This window comes from Dendrobates tinctorius, unplaced genomic scaffold (assembly GCF_039654945.1).
Source record: "Dendrobates tinctorius isolate UK_male_01 unplaced genomic scaffold, ASM3965494v1 ptg000103l, whole genome shotgun sequence".
NCBI classification, from domain to species: domain Eukaryota; kingdom Metazoa; phylum Chordata; class Amphibia; order Anura; family Dendrobatidae; genus Dendrobates; species Dendrobates tinctorius.
The window spans coordinates 30,711,603-30,723,967 of NW_027361771.1; the positions used below are offsets into that span (position 1 = coordinate 30,711,603).

Below are 12,365 nucleotides of genomic sequence, written 5' to 3' on the forward strand. Positions count from 1 at the left end.
TTTCCATATTTTGGCCCATAGAGTCACGTGAGGACTTGTTTTATTGCGGGATGAGTTGACGTTTTATTGGTACCATTTTCGGGCACATGACATTTTTTGATCGCTTTCTATTTCCGATTTTTGGCAAGCAGAATGAAAACTAGCAATTCAGGATTTTTTGGGGGGCGGGTTTATGCCGTTCCATGTGTGGTAAAATTGATAAGGCAGCTTTATTATTCAGGTCAGTACGATTACAGCAATACCTCATTTATATCTTTTTTATGTTTTGGTGCTTTACACAATAAAAACTATTTTACAGAAAAAATAATTATTTTTACATTGCTTTATTCTGAGAACTTTAACTTTTTTTATTTTTCCGCAGATGGAGCTGTATTGATGCTTGTTTTTTGCGGGACAAGATGATGTTTTCAGTGGTATGAAATTGGGTCACCATGGCAACAATCGGGATCCCGCGTCACGCCGTGTGGTCTCCGATCCAAAGGCAGAGGGTCTGTCAGCCCTCTGCTGGCTCCCGAAATGCTGCGATCGTTTTCGATCGCAGCATTTATGGGGTTAAAGTGCCGGAAGTGGTGTATGACTGCTCCTGGCACTTAGTGCCGGGTGTGATCACAAAAGTTGCCCAATAAATCACAAAAATCCCCCAATTAAGGGTAATATACCACCAAAATTCAGTATCATCTTATGGTAACCAATTAATCTATTAAAGAAGTCTGGTACCACACAATGGTATAAAGTTATAAAAACACATCTTTATTAATAAAAAAACACAATACAAGGGAAAGGTGTTAGACAATGAATAAGGGACTAAAAAAGTCCACAGAAGATCCTACCATAACAAATTGTCAGCGACATAAAGCACACCCACATGATGTGTAATAACAAAGAGGGACTTAAAGCAAATACAGCCACTGTTAGCAAGTGTTATTGTCCGTTACTGACATATATATAAAATACTAATAGCTGAATAACATGTAGTTCCCAAAACGGCACTAACTGCAGGAAGAGGTGAGCGATAAGGATAAAGTACCTTATGAGTGTCAGCTGGTGAGTCCCGGGATGATGGTGGGATCTTCTATGGACTTTTTTAGTCCCTTATTCACTGTCTAACACCTTTCCCTTGTATTGTGTTTTAGATTAATAAAGATGTGTTTTTATAACTTTATACCACTGTGTGGTACCAGACTTTTTTAATAGATTAATTGGTTACCATAAGGTGATAAATAGTGCCGGGTGTCAGCTATCAGAATCTGCTGACATCCGGCAGTGATCGCCCACGCACAGCCTGTGTGCGCGGGCGATCGTGATGTCATATTAATAAGTCCCAGGTCAGATAGACCAAGGGCACAGGGACGTATTATTAAGACAAATGTCAGAAAGGGGTTAAAAGTTCTTGTGGAGATGTTGAAGCTTCATTCTGGTGAAATGTGCATCTCAGACAAAGCCACCACTGATTTAAGGCTTTAGCTATGGGTCTTTTTAATCAAGTAAATTTTTATTAATATTATAACAGTTACCACATACACAAATAACATTCTCAACCAAAGGTGTTTACCCCCTCCCCCTCCCCTGGACACCTCCCCCCGCCCTAACATTTGTTATTCAGAATACCATATCATAGATATACAACCATACAAAACAGAATAAATCAGACCGGTCAAGACCAGCCATGTCGAAAGGCACACAGCCGATTGGCATTTGTAAACGCAATGCATAGTGATTCCATAGTAACTGATACACATCTAACAAGATCCTATCAAGGCTGATCGCTTGTTACCTCTAAACCAGGGACCCCAAAATATTTACAGTGGGGCAAAAAAGTATTTAGTCAGTCAGCAATAGTGCAAGTTCCACCTCTTAAAAAGATGAGAGGCGTCTGTAATTTACATCATAGGTAGACCTCAACTATGGGAGACAAACTGATAAAAAAAATTCCAGAAAATCACATTGTCTGGTTTTTTTTCATTTTATTTGCATATTATGGTGGAAAATAAGTATTTGGTCAGAAACAAGCAATCAAGATTTCGGGCTCTCACAGACCTGTAACTTCTTCTTTAAGAGTCTCCTCTTTCCTCCACTCATTACCTGTAGTAATGGCACCTGTTTAAACTTGTTATCAGTATAAAAAGACACCTGTGCACACCCTCAAACAGTCTGACTCCAAACTCCACTATGGTGAAGACCAAAGAGCTGTCAAAGGACACCAGAAACAAAATTGTAGCCCTGCACCAGGCTGGGAAGACTGAATCTGCAATAGCCAACCAGCTTGGAGTGAAGAAATCAACTGTGGGAGCAATAATTAGAAAATGGAAGACATACAAGACCACTGATAATCTCCCTCGATCTGGTGCTCCACGCAAAATCCCACCCCGTGGGGTCAGAATGATCACAAGAACGGTGAGCAAAAATCCCAGAACCACGCGGGGGGACCTAGTGAATGAACTGCAGAGAGCTGGGACCAATGTAACAAGGCCTACCATAAGTAACACACTACGCCACCATGGACTCAGATCCTGCAGTGCCAGACGTGTCCCACTGCTTAAGCCTGTACATGTCCGGGCCCGTCTGAAGTTTGCTAGAGAGCATTTGGATGATCCAGAGGAGTTTTGGGAGAATGTCCTATGGTCTGATGAAACCAAACTGGAACTGTTTGGTAGAAACACAACTTGTCGTGTTTGGAGGAAAAAGAATACTGAGTTGCATCTCAAACACCATACCTACTGTAAAGCATGGTGGTGGAAACATCATGCTTTGGGGCTGTTTCTCTGCAAAGGGGCCAGGACGACTGATCCGGGTACATGAAAGAATGAATGGGGCCATTTATCGTGAGATTTTGAGTGCAAACCTCCTTCCATCAGCAAGGGCATTGATGATGAAACGTGGCTGGGTCTTTCAACATGACAATGATCCAAAGCACACCGCCAGGGCAACGAAGGAGTGGCTTCGTAAGAAGCATTTCAAGGTCCTGGAGTGGCCTAGCCAGTCTCCAGATCTCAACCCTATAGAAAACCTTTGGAGGGAGTTGAAAGTCCGTGTTGCCAAGCGAAAAGCCAAAAACATCACTGCTCTAGAGGAGATCTGCATGGAGGAATGGGCCAACATACCAACAACAGTGTGTGGCAACCTTGTGAACACTTACAGAAAACGTTTGACCTCTGTCATTGCCAACAAAGGATATATCACAAAGTATTGAGATGAAATTTTGTTTCTGACCAAATACTTATTTTCCACCATAATATGCAAATAAAATGAAAAAAAAACAGACAATGTGATTTTCTGGATTTTTTTTATCAGTTTGTCTCCCATAGTTGAGGTCTACCTATGATGTAAATTACAGACGCCTCTCATCTTTTTAAGTGGTGGAACTTGCACTATTGCTGACTGACTAAATACTTTTTTGCCCCACTGTACTTCTATCCCTTTTGAGGTATATCCCTTTTTCCAATGGGAATCAGGTATCAGACTCAGGTAATCAGAATCAGGTATCAGAATCAGGTTTCAGAATCAGAATCAGGTATCAGTCAGGTATCAAAATCAGGTATCACACTCAAGTATCAGAATCACAGAATCAGGTATAAGACAGAGTATATCTGATGTTTGACTTTGATATATGATCATGTCCAGTATCAGAATCAGGTATCAGATAGAGTATATCTGATGTTTGACTTTGATATATGATCATGTCCAGTATCAGAATCAGGTATCAGACAGAGTATATCTGATGTTTGACTTTGATATATGATCATGTCCAGTATCAGAATCAGGTATCAGACAGAGTATTTCTGATGTTTGACTTTGATATATGATCATGTCTAGTATCAGAATCAGGTATCAGACAGAGTATTTCTGATGTTTGACTTTGATAAATGATCATGTGCTAAAATGTACACTGTACTCTCTGCCTGTCAGGGGAGTTGCAGAAATCCAGTTTTTAGCAATCAGTTTTCTAGCCATGTATAGTAATCGAGCTACGTCAAGTTTCCCAGTCTCAACAGTACACAGTTCATCTACAAATCCCAGTATGCGAGAGGATTACTAGTCACCACGCACCCATAGGCTGATTCTATATGACCCAAAACTACTCCCCAATATAAGTGCAGACGCGGGCATGACCATAACATGTGCAATATTCCTGCTTCCTGTTAGGCGCACCTCAGGCATCCAGAATCATGTCTAAGACCTATTTTAAACATCATTTTAGGTGATCTGTATACTCTGTGAATGACATAGAGCTGCGAGAATTGATTGGGCTCACAGCCATGGGTCTTTAATGTTACTTCGGAGGGTAATTTAAAAAATCACCAGGAAAAAATTCTTCTTCAATTACTACAGCTCCATGATAAAGTCTTTCGTTTTTTCTCCACCCATAAAGTGAAAGCTTTCCATCTACGCTTTAGTAGGTCCCATCACTTTTATGGAATTATTGATCAACCATATTACTCTGAATATCTTGTTCTTTCAGTCTTCGAACCAAGAATTCTTTATCTTCTATTTGCTAAGATGAGAAAACAAGATAGCTTTAATAAGTTCTTAACACATCAATTAACTATAGCTGGCAACCATTTTTATTCTTTCTTCTTTGAATTTTGGCCTTAAAGGGGTTTTCCAGTTCTTGCTTTGTTATTAAAGTGGAAACAATATACGGTAAACAAAAGAATAAAAGAAACTATGCTATACACTGGAATCCGCTCTCTACTACAGCGCTGCAGCTCAACCGGACCAGAAGTAATGACATCCCGACCACTTGTCTCCTGACCCTGCTACCAACCAGTCACTGGTGCTTGTAACATTATTAATTGTGGTTTAATGGAGCATCAGTGCTGGAGAGGGGAGTGGAAAATTAAGGTGAGTACAGCTTCTTTTCTTCTTACATGGTTTCCTACAATGAAATTTAAAAAAAGAAGCTGGAAGACCCCCTTAAAGGAAATTTGTCAATAGGATCAACCTTCCCAAGAGATCTATATGAGCATGTAGGTCATAAAAACCAGAATAAAATGATTCCTTGCTATCTGCAATCCGATGTCTTATTCCACAGATTCCATGTTTTGTAAATGAGGACTATGGGCCGGACACTGATGGGCGTGAAAATCTGCCTTCGGAGCTTAAAATGAGTTTTAAAATGAAAGGGGGTGTTCTTATATAGACAGATTAGGATGGCCTATCCTACTGACAGATTCCTTTAAAAAGATGTCGATCTGAAAATCATAATGACTTTAATTGCTTTTTAAAGCTTTATGTTTTAATTTTTTATTAATTTATAAAATTATATAAAAAATATCACAAAAGGGCCTCATTGAGTGTAAAAACACAAAAGCGGTCGGAGAGTTTTTTAACTAAACATATAGAGTTTATTAATTACACACATAAGATCCATATTATTCAATGTAACGCTACCAGAGCAGGACAATAGGGAAATAAATAGGAGTACGCCTATGGTATCGCATACAACTCAAATAGGAGTACAGCTGTAATGTACTATTCAATCTCAACGATAAATTAAGTATAAGAGCACTAGGCAAGAATTATTTTACCTATTATGCATCTAAACAAATAACAATATTAGAACTAATATGTATTGAGAACAAACCATAATAGATCAAATTTGCATGAGCATACCAGTAGACCTATGGAGGTATAATACTCAAATGAGAAGGTGCTTACGAAGTAATGATCCTGATTTAAAAAGTGCTAAAGTACATAATGAGGTGGCACAAAGGATATAATAATCCTAGTATGAAAGTGCTCTAATGCATAATGTGCAAATTAAGCAGTAAATTGAATAAAGTATCCATGCCCAGCTGTAACTCACATGGTGTCAGTAGGTGAAGAAGATTAAGCGAAACGCGCGTAGGGGCTGCAGACAGGGACTTTATCTACTGAAACTATGTGAGATACATCTGGGCACGGATACTTTATTCAAATACTTTAGCACTTTATAAGCGCACCTGGTTTTTTTGCACATTTTAGGTTAAACATATGTTAAACTATTTGCCCCAAAAAGCATAGTATTTTTTATATGTTTGAAACTTGCTCCTAAAAATTTAAATTGGGCATGGCATGGGAATGGCTACATTTAAGACATTATGACTAGTGATGAGCGAGTATACTCGATAGTGCTCATACTCACATGCGAGAAACTCGGACGAGTTTTGCACGTCAATACCTGACACTGCCGCTGGAACGTTCAGCTGCATGTATTTCTATGCAGCTGAATGCTCCGATCCGAGTGCCGTTGGCAGTGCTGGGTATTGACGTGCGAGACTCATCCGAGCTTTTCGCATGTGAGTATGAGCTCTTACTCGAGATTTCAAAGCATGCTCGGGTGTTCTCCGAGTAGTTTGGGCGTGCTCGGACATTTAGTTTGTGTCGCCGCAGCTGCATGATTTGCGGCTGCTAGACAGCCTGAATAAATGTGGGGGTTGCCTGTTTGTTAGGAAATCCCCACATGTACTCAGGCTGTCTAGCAGCCGCAAATCATGCAGCTGCAGCGCCACAAATAAAATCTCCGAGCACGCCCAAAAATATTTGAAGAACACCCAAGCATGCTCGGAAATCTCGAGTAACGAGTATACTCGCTCATCACAAATTATTGCTAGTTTTCAACAAAATGTGGCAAAAACTGGCAATACTATCAGGAAGGCACCTGATTGGTTCCAAGTTAATTCTGAAGAAGGACAACGACCCCAAACTTACAGCCTGTGTCACTAAGAACTAACTTTAGTGTAAAGAAGAAAAAGGAGTCCTGAAAATGATGACAAGGACCCTGCAAGGCCCTGATCTCAACATTAATGAGTCTGTTAGGGATGACATGAAGAGACAGAAGGAAGTGTACAAGCGTACATCTACAGAAGATCTGTGGTTAGTTCTCTAAGATGTTTGGAACACTTGTCCTGCTAAGTTCCTCCAAAAACTTTGTGCAAGTACCCAGAAGAACTGAGGCTTTGATGCTGTTTTGAAGTGAGAGGATGATCACAGCAAATATTGCTCTGATTTAGATTTGTCTTTATATTAACATGCTATAGTTTGCTATCTTAAGTTTATTTTCTGAATGATGATCACTTTTTGTCCACAATTTTTGCCCCTTTACAATCAATAATTTTGGCACAAGATACAAATATTGCTGCAAATGTTAACAGAAAAAGTACACTAATTCCTACTTTTGGACAAAACTGATGAATGTGAGTGTCACAGAATCATAAATATTTCTAAAACTTAGACTATGGGTCCGATTTATCAACATCTGCATCCATCACGCCAGTCTTGATAATGTACACACTTCATGAATCTGGAGTGTCTGATGAGTGGTGTTTTCCTCTGTGCAAAACGCCAGAAATCTCACCACAGTTAATGACTGGAGTGAGATTTCTGGCATAAGGAATGCCACAGCTTGTCATCGCCACACCCCTGTCCTGGACGGCTCCACCCATTTTGGTGGAGCTAGGAGAAACTAGTGTGAAAATGCCAAAAAACTAACTTAAGGTGCCACTTCGAGTTGGCTTAAATTTTGTGACTTTTCAAAGCTTTTACTCCAGAATTAAGTTGTGAAGGTTTTGGTGAATTGGGCCCTGTAAGGCTAAGTTTTACACTGTGCAATCTTAGACACTCTTCATAAATATACCCCAATGTCTTTTACTACTGTCTAAAGAAAATTTGAGAATTCTGCAACTTCCATCTACAGATGAAAAGACATCACATACTGTATAACTAGATCATTTTTTAATCTTATGTTGCTTACATTAGAAAGGTGGTCCTTGAGCAGCTCCACATCTAGTTCGTTCTGGCGGACACGGGAGACATAACAAGTGAGAACAATACTATAAAGAAGAGCACAAAAAAGGTCAAATTTTAGAATTTGTATAAGACTGGTATAAAGATTAAGTGTCCAATTCATTAACGTGGCAGATGAAAATTTGCTTAATAAATAGTTATGCTCCGGCATAAATTTGAAGCGGTCCCATCAGGTATGCCAGTACGAGCAAAGCATAGATTGAATGGAGGCTATGCACACCTGTCAAATTCATGAAAAGTTACACTATTTTTGACACATCAAACGTGGTGTAACTTACTCCAGAAATGTACTCCAGTTCTCGACAATTTCTGGTGGATGGCACTTATACGATGCACCTAATTCATTATGTGGCGAGTGCCCCTTAGTGAAGTGAATTAGGTGCCGGTTACTCCAGCAGTCCTGTTCATTAATTCAGGCGTGCACAACATCAGTCTTAATGAATCAGGGTCTAAGTAGCACTACACTTTTTAAAGGGAATTTGTCACCAGGTTTTTGATATCCCATTTGAGAGCAGCAAGATATAGGGGCAGGAACCCGGATTCCAGCAATGTGTCACTTACTGGGCTGCTTGCTGTAATTTTATAAAATCACATTTTATCTTCTGTAGCTCTACTAGGTATCTGAAAGCTGAGCTCTGTATTACCCCACCCACACCACTTTATGCGCATGTACAGAAAATACAAAAAGCTGCCAATTAGTGGTGGGTGACGATTTATACAGAGCTCATGAATATGCCTGACTACCTTGATGCAGGTTTACTAGTCCTGTAATGATAACCTCCTGCTGACAAAACAGTGCTTTTTTCAAAACTACAGCAAGTAGCCCAGTAAGTAATACATCACTGGAATCAGGGTCTCAGCCCTTATATCATGCTGCTCTCAGACTACATAGCAAAAATCTGGTGACAGATTCAATTTAAGAACCAGAGAAGTTTCTACACTTTTGTTTTCCCTTGCTTTCTTTTACAAGCCATTATATTTGTATTTTTCCATCGACATAGACATATGAGGGCTTGCTTTTTGGGGGACAAGTTGTAGTTTTGAATGGCACCATTCATTTTACCATGTAATGTACTGAAACACAAGAAAAATGTTCCAAGTGTGATAAAATGTTTAAAAAATGCAATTCTGTCATTTTTTTTATTTAATAGCGATCATTGTGTGTGAAAAATGACCTGGGAGCATGATTGATTATGTCAGTCTGATTATGGCAATACTAAACATGGATCGATTTAGTTTTTTTCTATTTAAGTGATAAAAAGAAAATGTATCACCATTTTCCAAGACGTTTAACACTTATTTTTTGTTAATAGGGATCTTTTAGGGCTCATTTTTCCACAATGAGCTGTTATTTCATTGATAATAATAATCTTTATTTTTATATAGCGCTAACATATTCCGCAGTGCTTTACAGTTTGCACACATTTTCATCACTGTCCCCGATTGGGCTCACAATCTAAATTCCCTTTCAGTATGTCTTTGGAGTGTGGGAGGAAACCCACGCAAACACGGGGAGAACATACAAAATCCATGCAGATGTTGTCCTTGGTGGGATTCAAACCCAGGACCCCAGCGGTGCAAGGCTGCAGCACTATTCACTGAGCCACCATGCTGGCCATATTGATACCAGTTTCATGTACATATGATACTTTGCTTATTATTTTATTTTATTTAATTTGTTTAGGGAGGCAACAAAAAATGCCGGGTGTAAAGGGAACTCATTAAAACCACACTAAGCAGTCAAGTAAGTGACACATCACTGAAGTCAGGATTTCTGCCCCTACATCATACTACTGTCACATTAAGGTTGTGTGCCCACAGTAACTTTTTGTGAGATTTTGATGCTGCTTATTTTCGTAGTGTCAAAAACACAACGTCTTACAGTTCCAGCAAAGTGGATGGGGTTTATAGAGATCCCGTGGCCACGGTGCTTCTTTCTTACTCAGCATAAACTGACCCACGGTGCGGGTTTCAAATCCACAACATGTCAAATTCTCTGGCAGTTATACTGAGTTTTCTGTGCGAATTTTCACCACAGACTTGCATTAGATGTGAAAAATCTACTGATAAAATGTATCAAAAACACATATAATCTGTATATGACTGTATCAATAAAGCTTTATCAAAGCCAAATACCAGTAAATGTAAAAAAAAAGCAGCTTTATTTAAAGCACAACATACCAAAAAGTGAAAAAATGCAGTAAGTAACCTAATTTACATAATACCGCTCAGCACCCTTAAGGTACTGTCACACTTAGCGATGCACCAGCGATCCCGACCAGCGATATGACACGGTCAGGATCGCTGGTGCATCGCTAAGTGGTCGCTAGTGAGCTGCCACACAGGCAGATCTCACCAGCGACATCGCTAGGGACGGGGGTCGCTACTTACCTGTCACAACAGGCGATCCTGCGTCCTCCCGCCCGGCTCCACAGGAAGCGCCGCAGGAAGCTGACGACGAGAAACAGTCCAGCCTGTTCTCGCGCAATCAGCGATAACCAGCGGGGGAGCGGGTCGGAGGTAAGTATCACACACAGCGATATCGCTAGCAATATCGCTATAACGTCACAAGTTATAGCGATATTGCTAGCGATATCTTTTAGTGTGACAGGCCCTTTATTCACTCAACCTTGAAGGTTTTATCTGCGAGCTATGCCTGGTTTCCTTTTCACTCCCCATGCAGATGAGGTCTGGTTCAGCACATGGAGAGAAAGGTCATTAGTGTTTAGGGATAAGATGCAAAAAGGGGGGCCTGAACACGCTGGCAGCCCGGTCCACTCGGGTCCCCCTCTCTTTGCTTCTGCTCATCGGGCAACTGGACATTTTCTTCAAGGCAAGCTGCCGAACGCCCGATGCATAACACTGTGGTCATTTAAAGATACACTTACAGTGTTGTTAATGCATCCAGCAAACGGAAATCGGCACTGTACCTTTAATGTTTTGCCCGGGTGCATCATGGTCTTGACGTGTGACGTCACACGCTGCTTGCACTTTGATTCCGAAGAGCAGCGTGCAGTGTGCCACGTGTGGGCGGACAGCGGAAGAGAAGGCGGCGGACAGACTGGACATGCAGGTGGAGGTGGCGGACAGACCGGAGGCACAGGCTGAGGCAGCGGGCCTCAGACGGACAGGCAAGCAGGGTGAGTCTCTCTCAGTGAGAAAAGGCTTCAGCTGGCTCACTGTGGCTGGCAGGCTGCGACTAATAGCAATAGCATGTGTGTGGATGATGAGAGAAGGCGAGTGGTGACTAGGGGCTCGCGTCCAACAGGGCCCAGGGGGAGGCTAGTGGGGACTGGGGGCTACGTCCAACAGAGTGAGGGGAGGCTTCTCAGTGGAGTGAGAGGAGGCTGCTCAATGGAGGTTCACTAGGTGGAGGCGGAGCTTGGTTGGAGGCAGAACTGGGGTGGAGCCTGGGCGGAGTCACAAGGGGGCCCTGAAAATTTAGACAGTATGAGGTCCCAAAATTCCTAGTGGCAGCCCTGTTGCTGCTAGCTGCTGTGTCGAAACTCTGCCCACTTATTACAAGCTAATAGACATTCAAATAAAATATAAAATTCTCTTGACTGCAGGTGGTCGATGTTTTAGATATGCGACCAGCAGCATAGTGAGGATGTACCCTTAAGAAAACGGTAAAACAAAACAATTTTGGTGATCTTGCTATACAGACAAATTCAGCTCATGTGGATAAAATTAAAAGCTACCAAATACTGTTCTGCAACTGATCTAAGACTAATATCCGCCATAATCCGAAACTCACACCTCTGTCTCCAAGACTTCTCTCATGCTGCACCAGTTTTCTTGAATGCACTACCCTGGATGGAACAACTAATGCCTAGCCACTACATTTTTAAACAAGCTTTAAAACACATCTATTTAGACATGATTATCATCTCATGACACTAATATAATTCTTCCCTGTTCCACCTTTGTAAATTTTCCTCAGAATCTGGTCCCGCCTGTTCATCTGTGTCCACATTTTCTATGCACCCAATAGCAATTGGTAACTGTTGTGGTGGATTAGCTCACTCAGATCTCACAGAGGCAGACGAAGGGATGTTCTTTGTGTTAATCTTCTGCTGGTTTATTAGAACACACTATAAATCAATTTGGGCTTCAACAAAATAAACATGGCTTTTCTGGCATGATGGGAAAACAAAAGATAACGTATAGCACCGTCCATATGCTAACGGGGTTCCGCCCGCTCAGAATATAACAACAGAGTTCACCTAAACAATTCTGTGGAGCTCTCCAGACTCCACAACCACAGACACAGAAAAAAATTCAGTGGCAGGACATTTAACTTGCCAAACCACATCCTTGGGGTGGAGAAGTGGTGTTTAACCGTCCCGCCCATCTCTTAGGCCCTTTTCACACGTCAGTGTCTCCGGTACGTGTGGTGACAATTTTCTCACGTACTGGAGACACTGACACACGTAGACCCATTCTAATGAATGTGTCTATGTACATGTCAATGTGTTTTGACGGACAGTGTGTCCGTGTGCATAACACGCAGACATGTCCGTTTTCACATAGACACACGGAACGCAAAACAGGCCGCACACTTGCACACGGAGAACAGT

The 12,365-nt window shown here is 41.2% G+C and overlaps 1 protein-coding gene across 2 annotated transcripts in view; it reads right to left on the reverse strand.

Moving 5' to 3' along the window:
* Positions 1-3,382: 3,382 nt before the first annotated feature.
* LOC141100009 (transmembrane channel-like protein 8) overlaps positions 3,383-12,365 on the reverse strand; it is a 96,812-nt gene continuing 87,829 nt past the window's right edge. For both annotated transcript variants that reach the window (XM_073588184.1, XM_073588183.1), the window contains exons 15-16: positions 7,733-7,811; positions 3,383-4,492 (exon numbers count right to left, since the gene is read on the reverse strand). In XM_073588184.1, the coding sequence (XP_073444285.1) occupies positions 4,418-4,492; positions 7,733-7,811 (154 nt within the window). In that variant the 3' untranslated portion in view covers positions 3,383-4,417. The remainder of the gene's footprint in view (positions 4,493-7,732; positions 7,812-12,365) is intronic.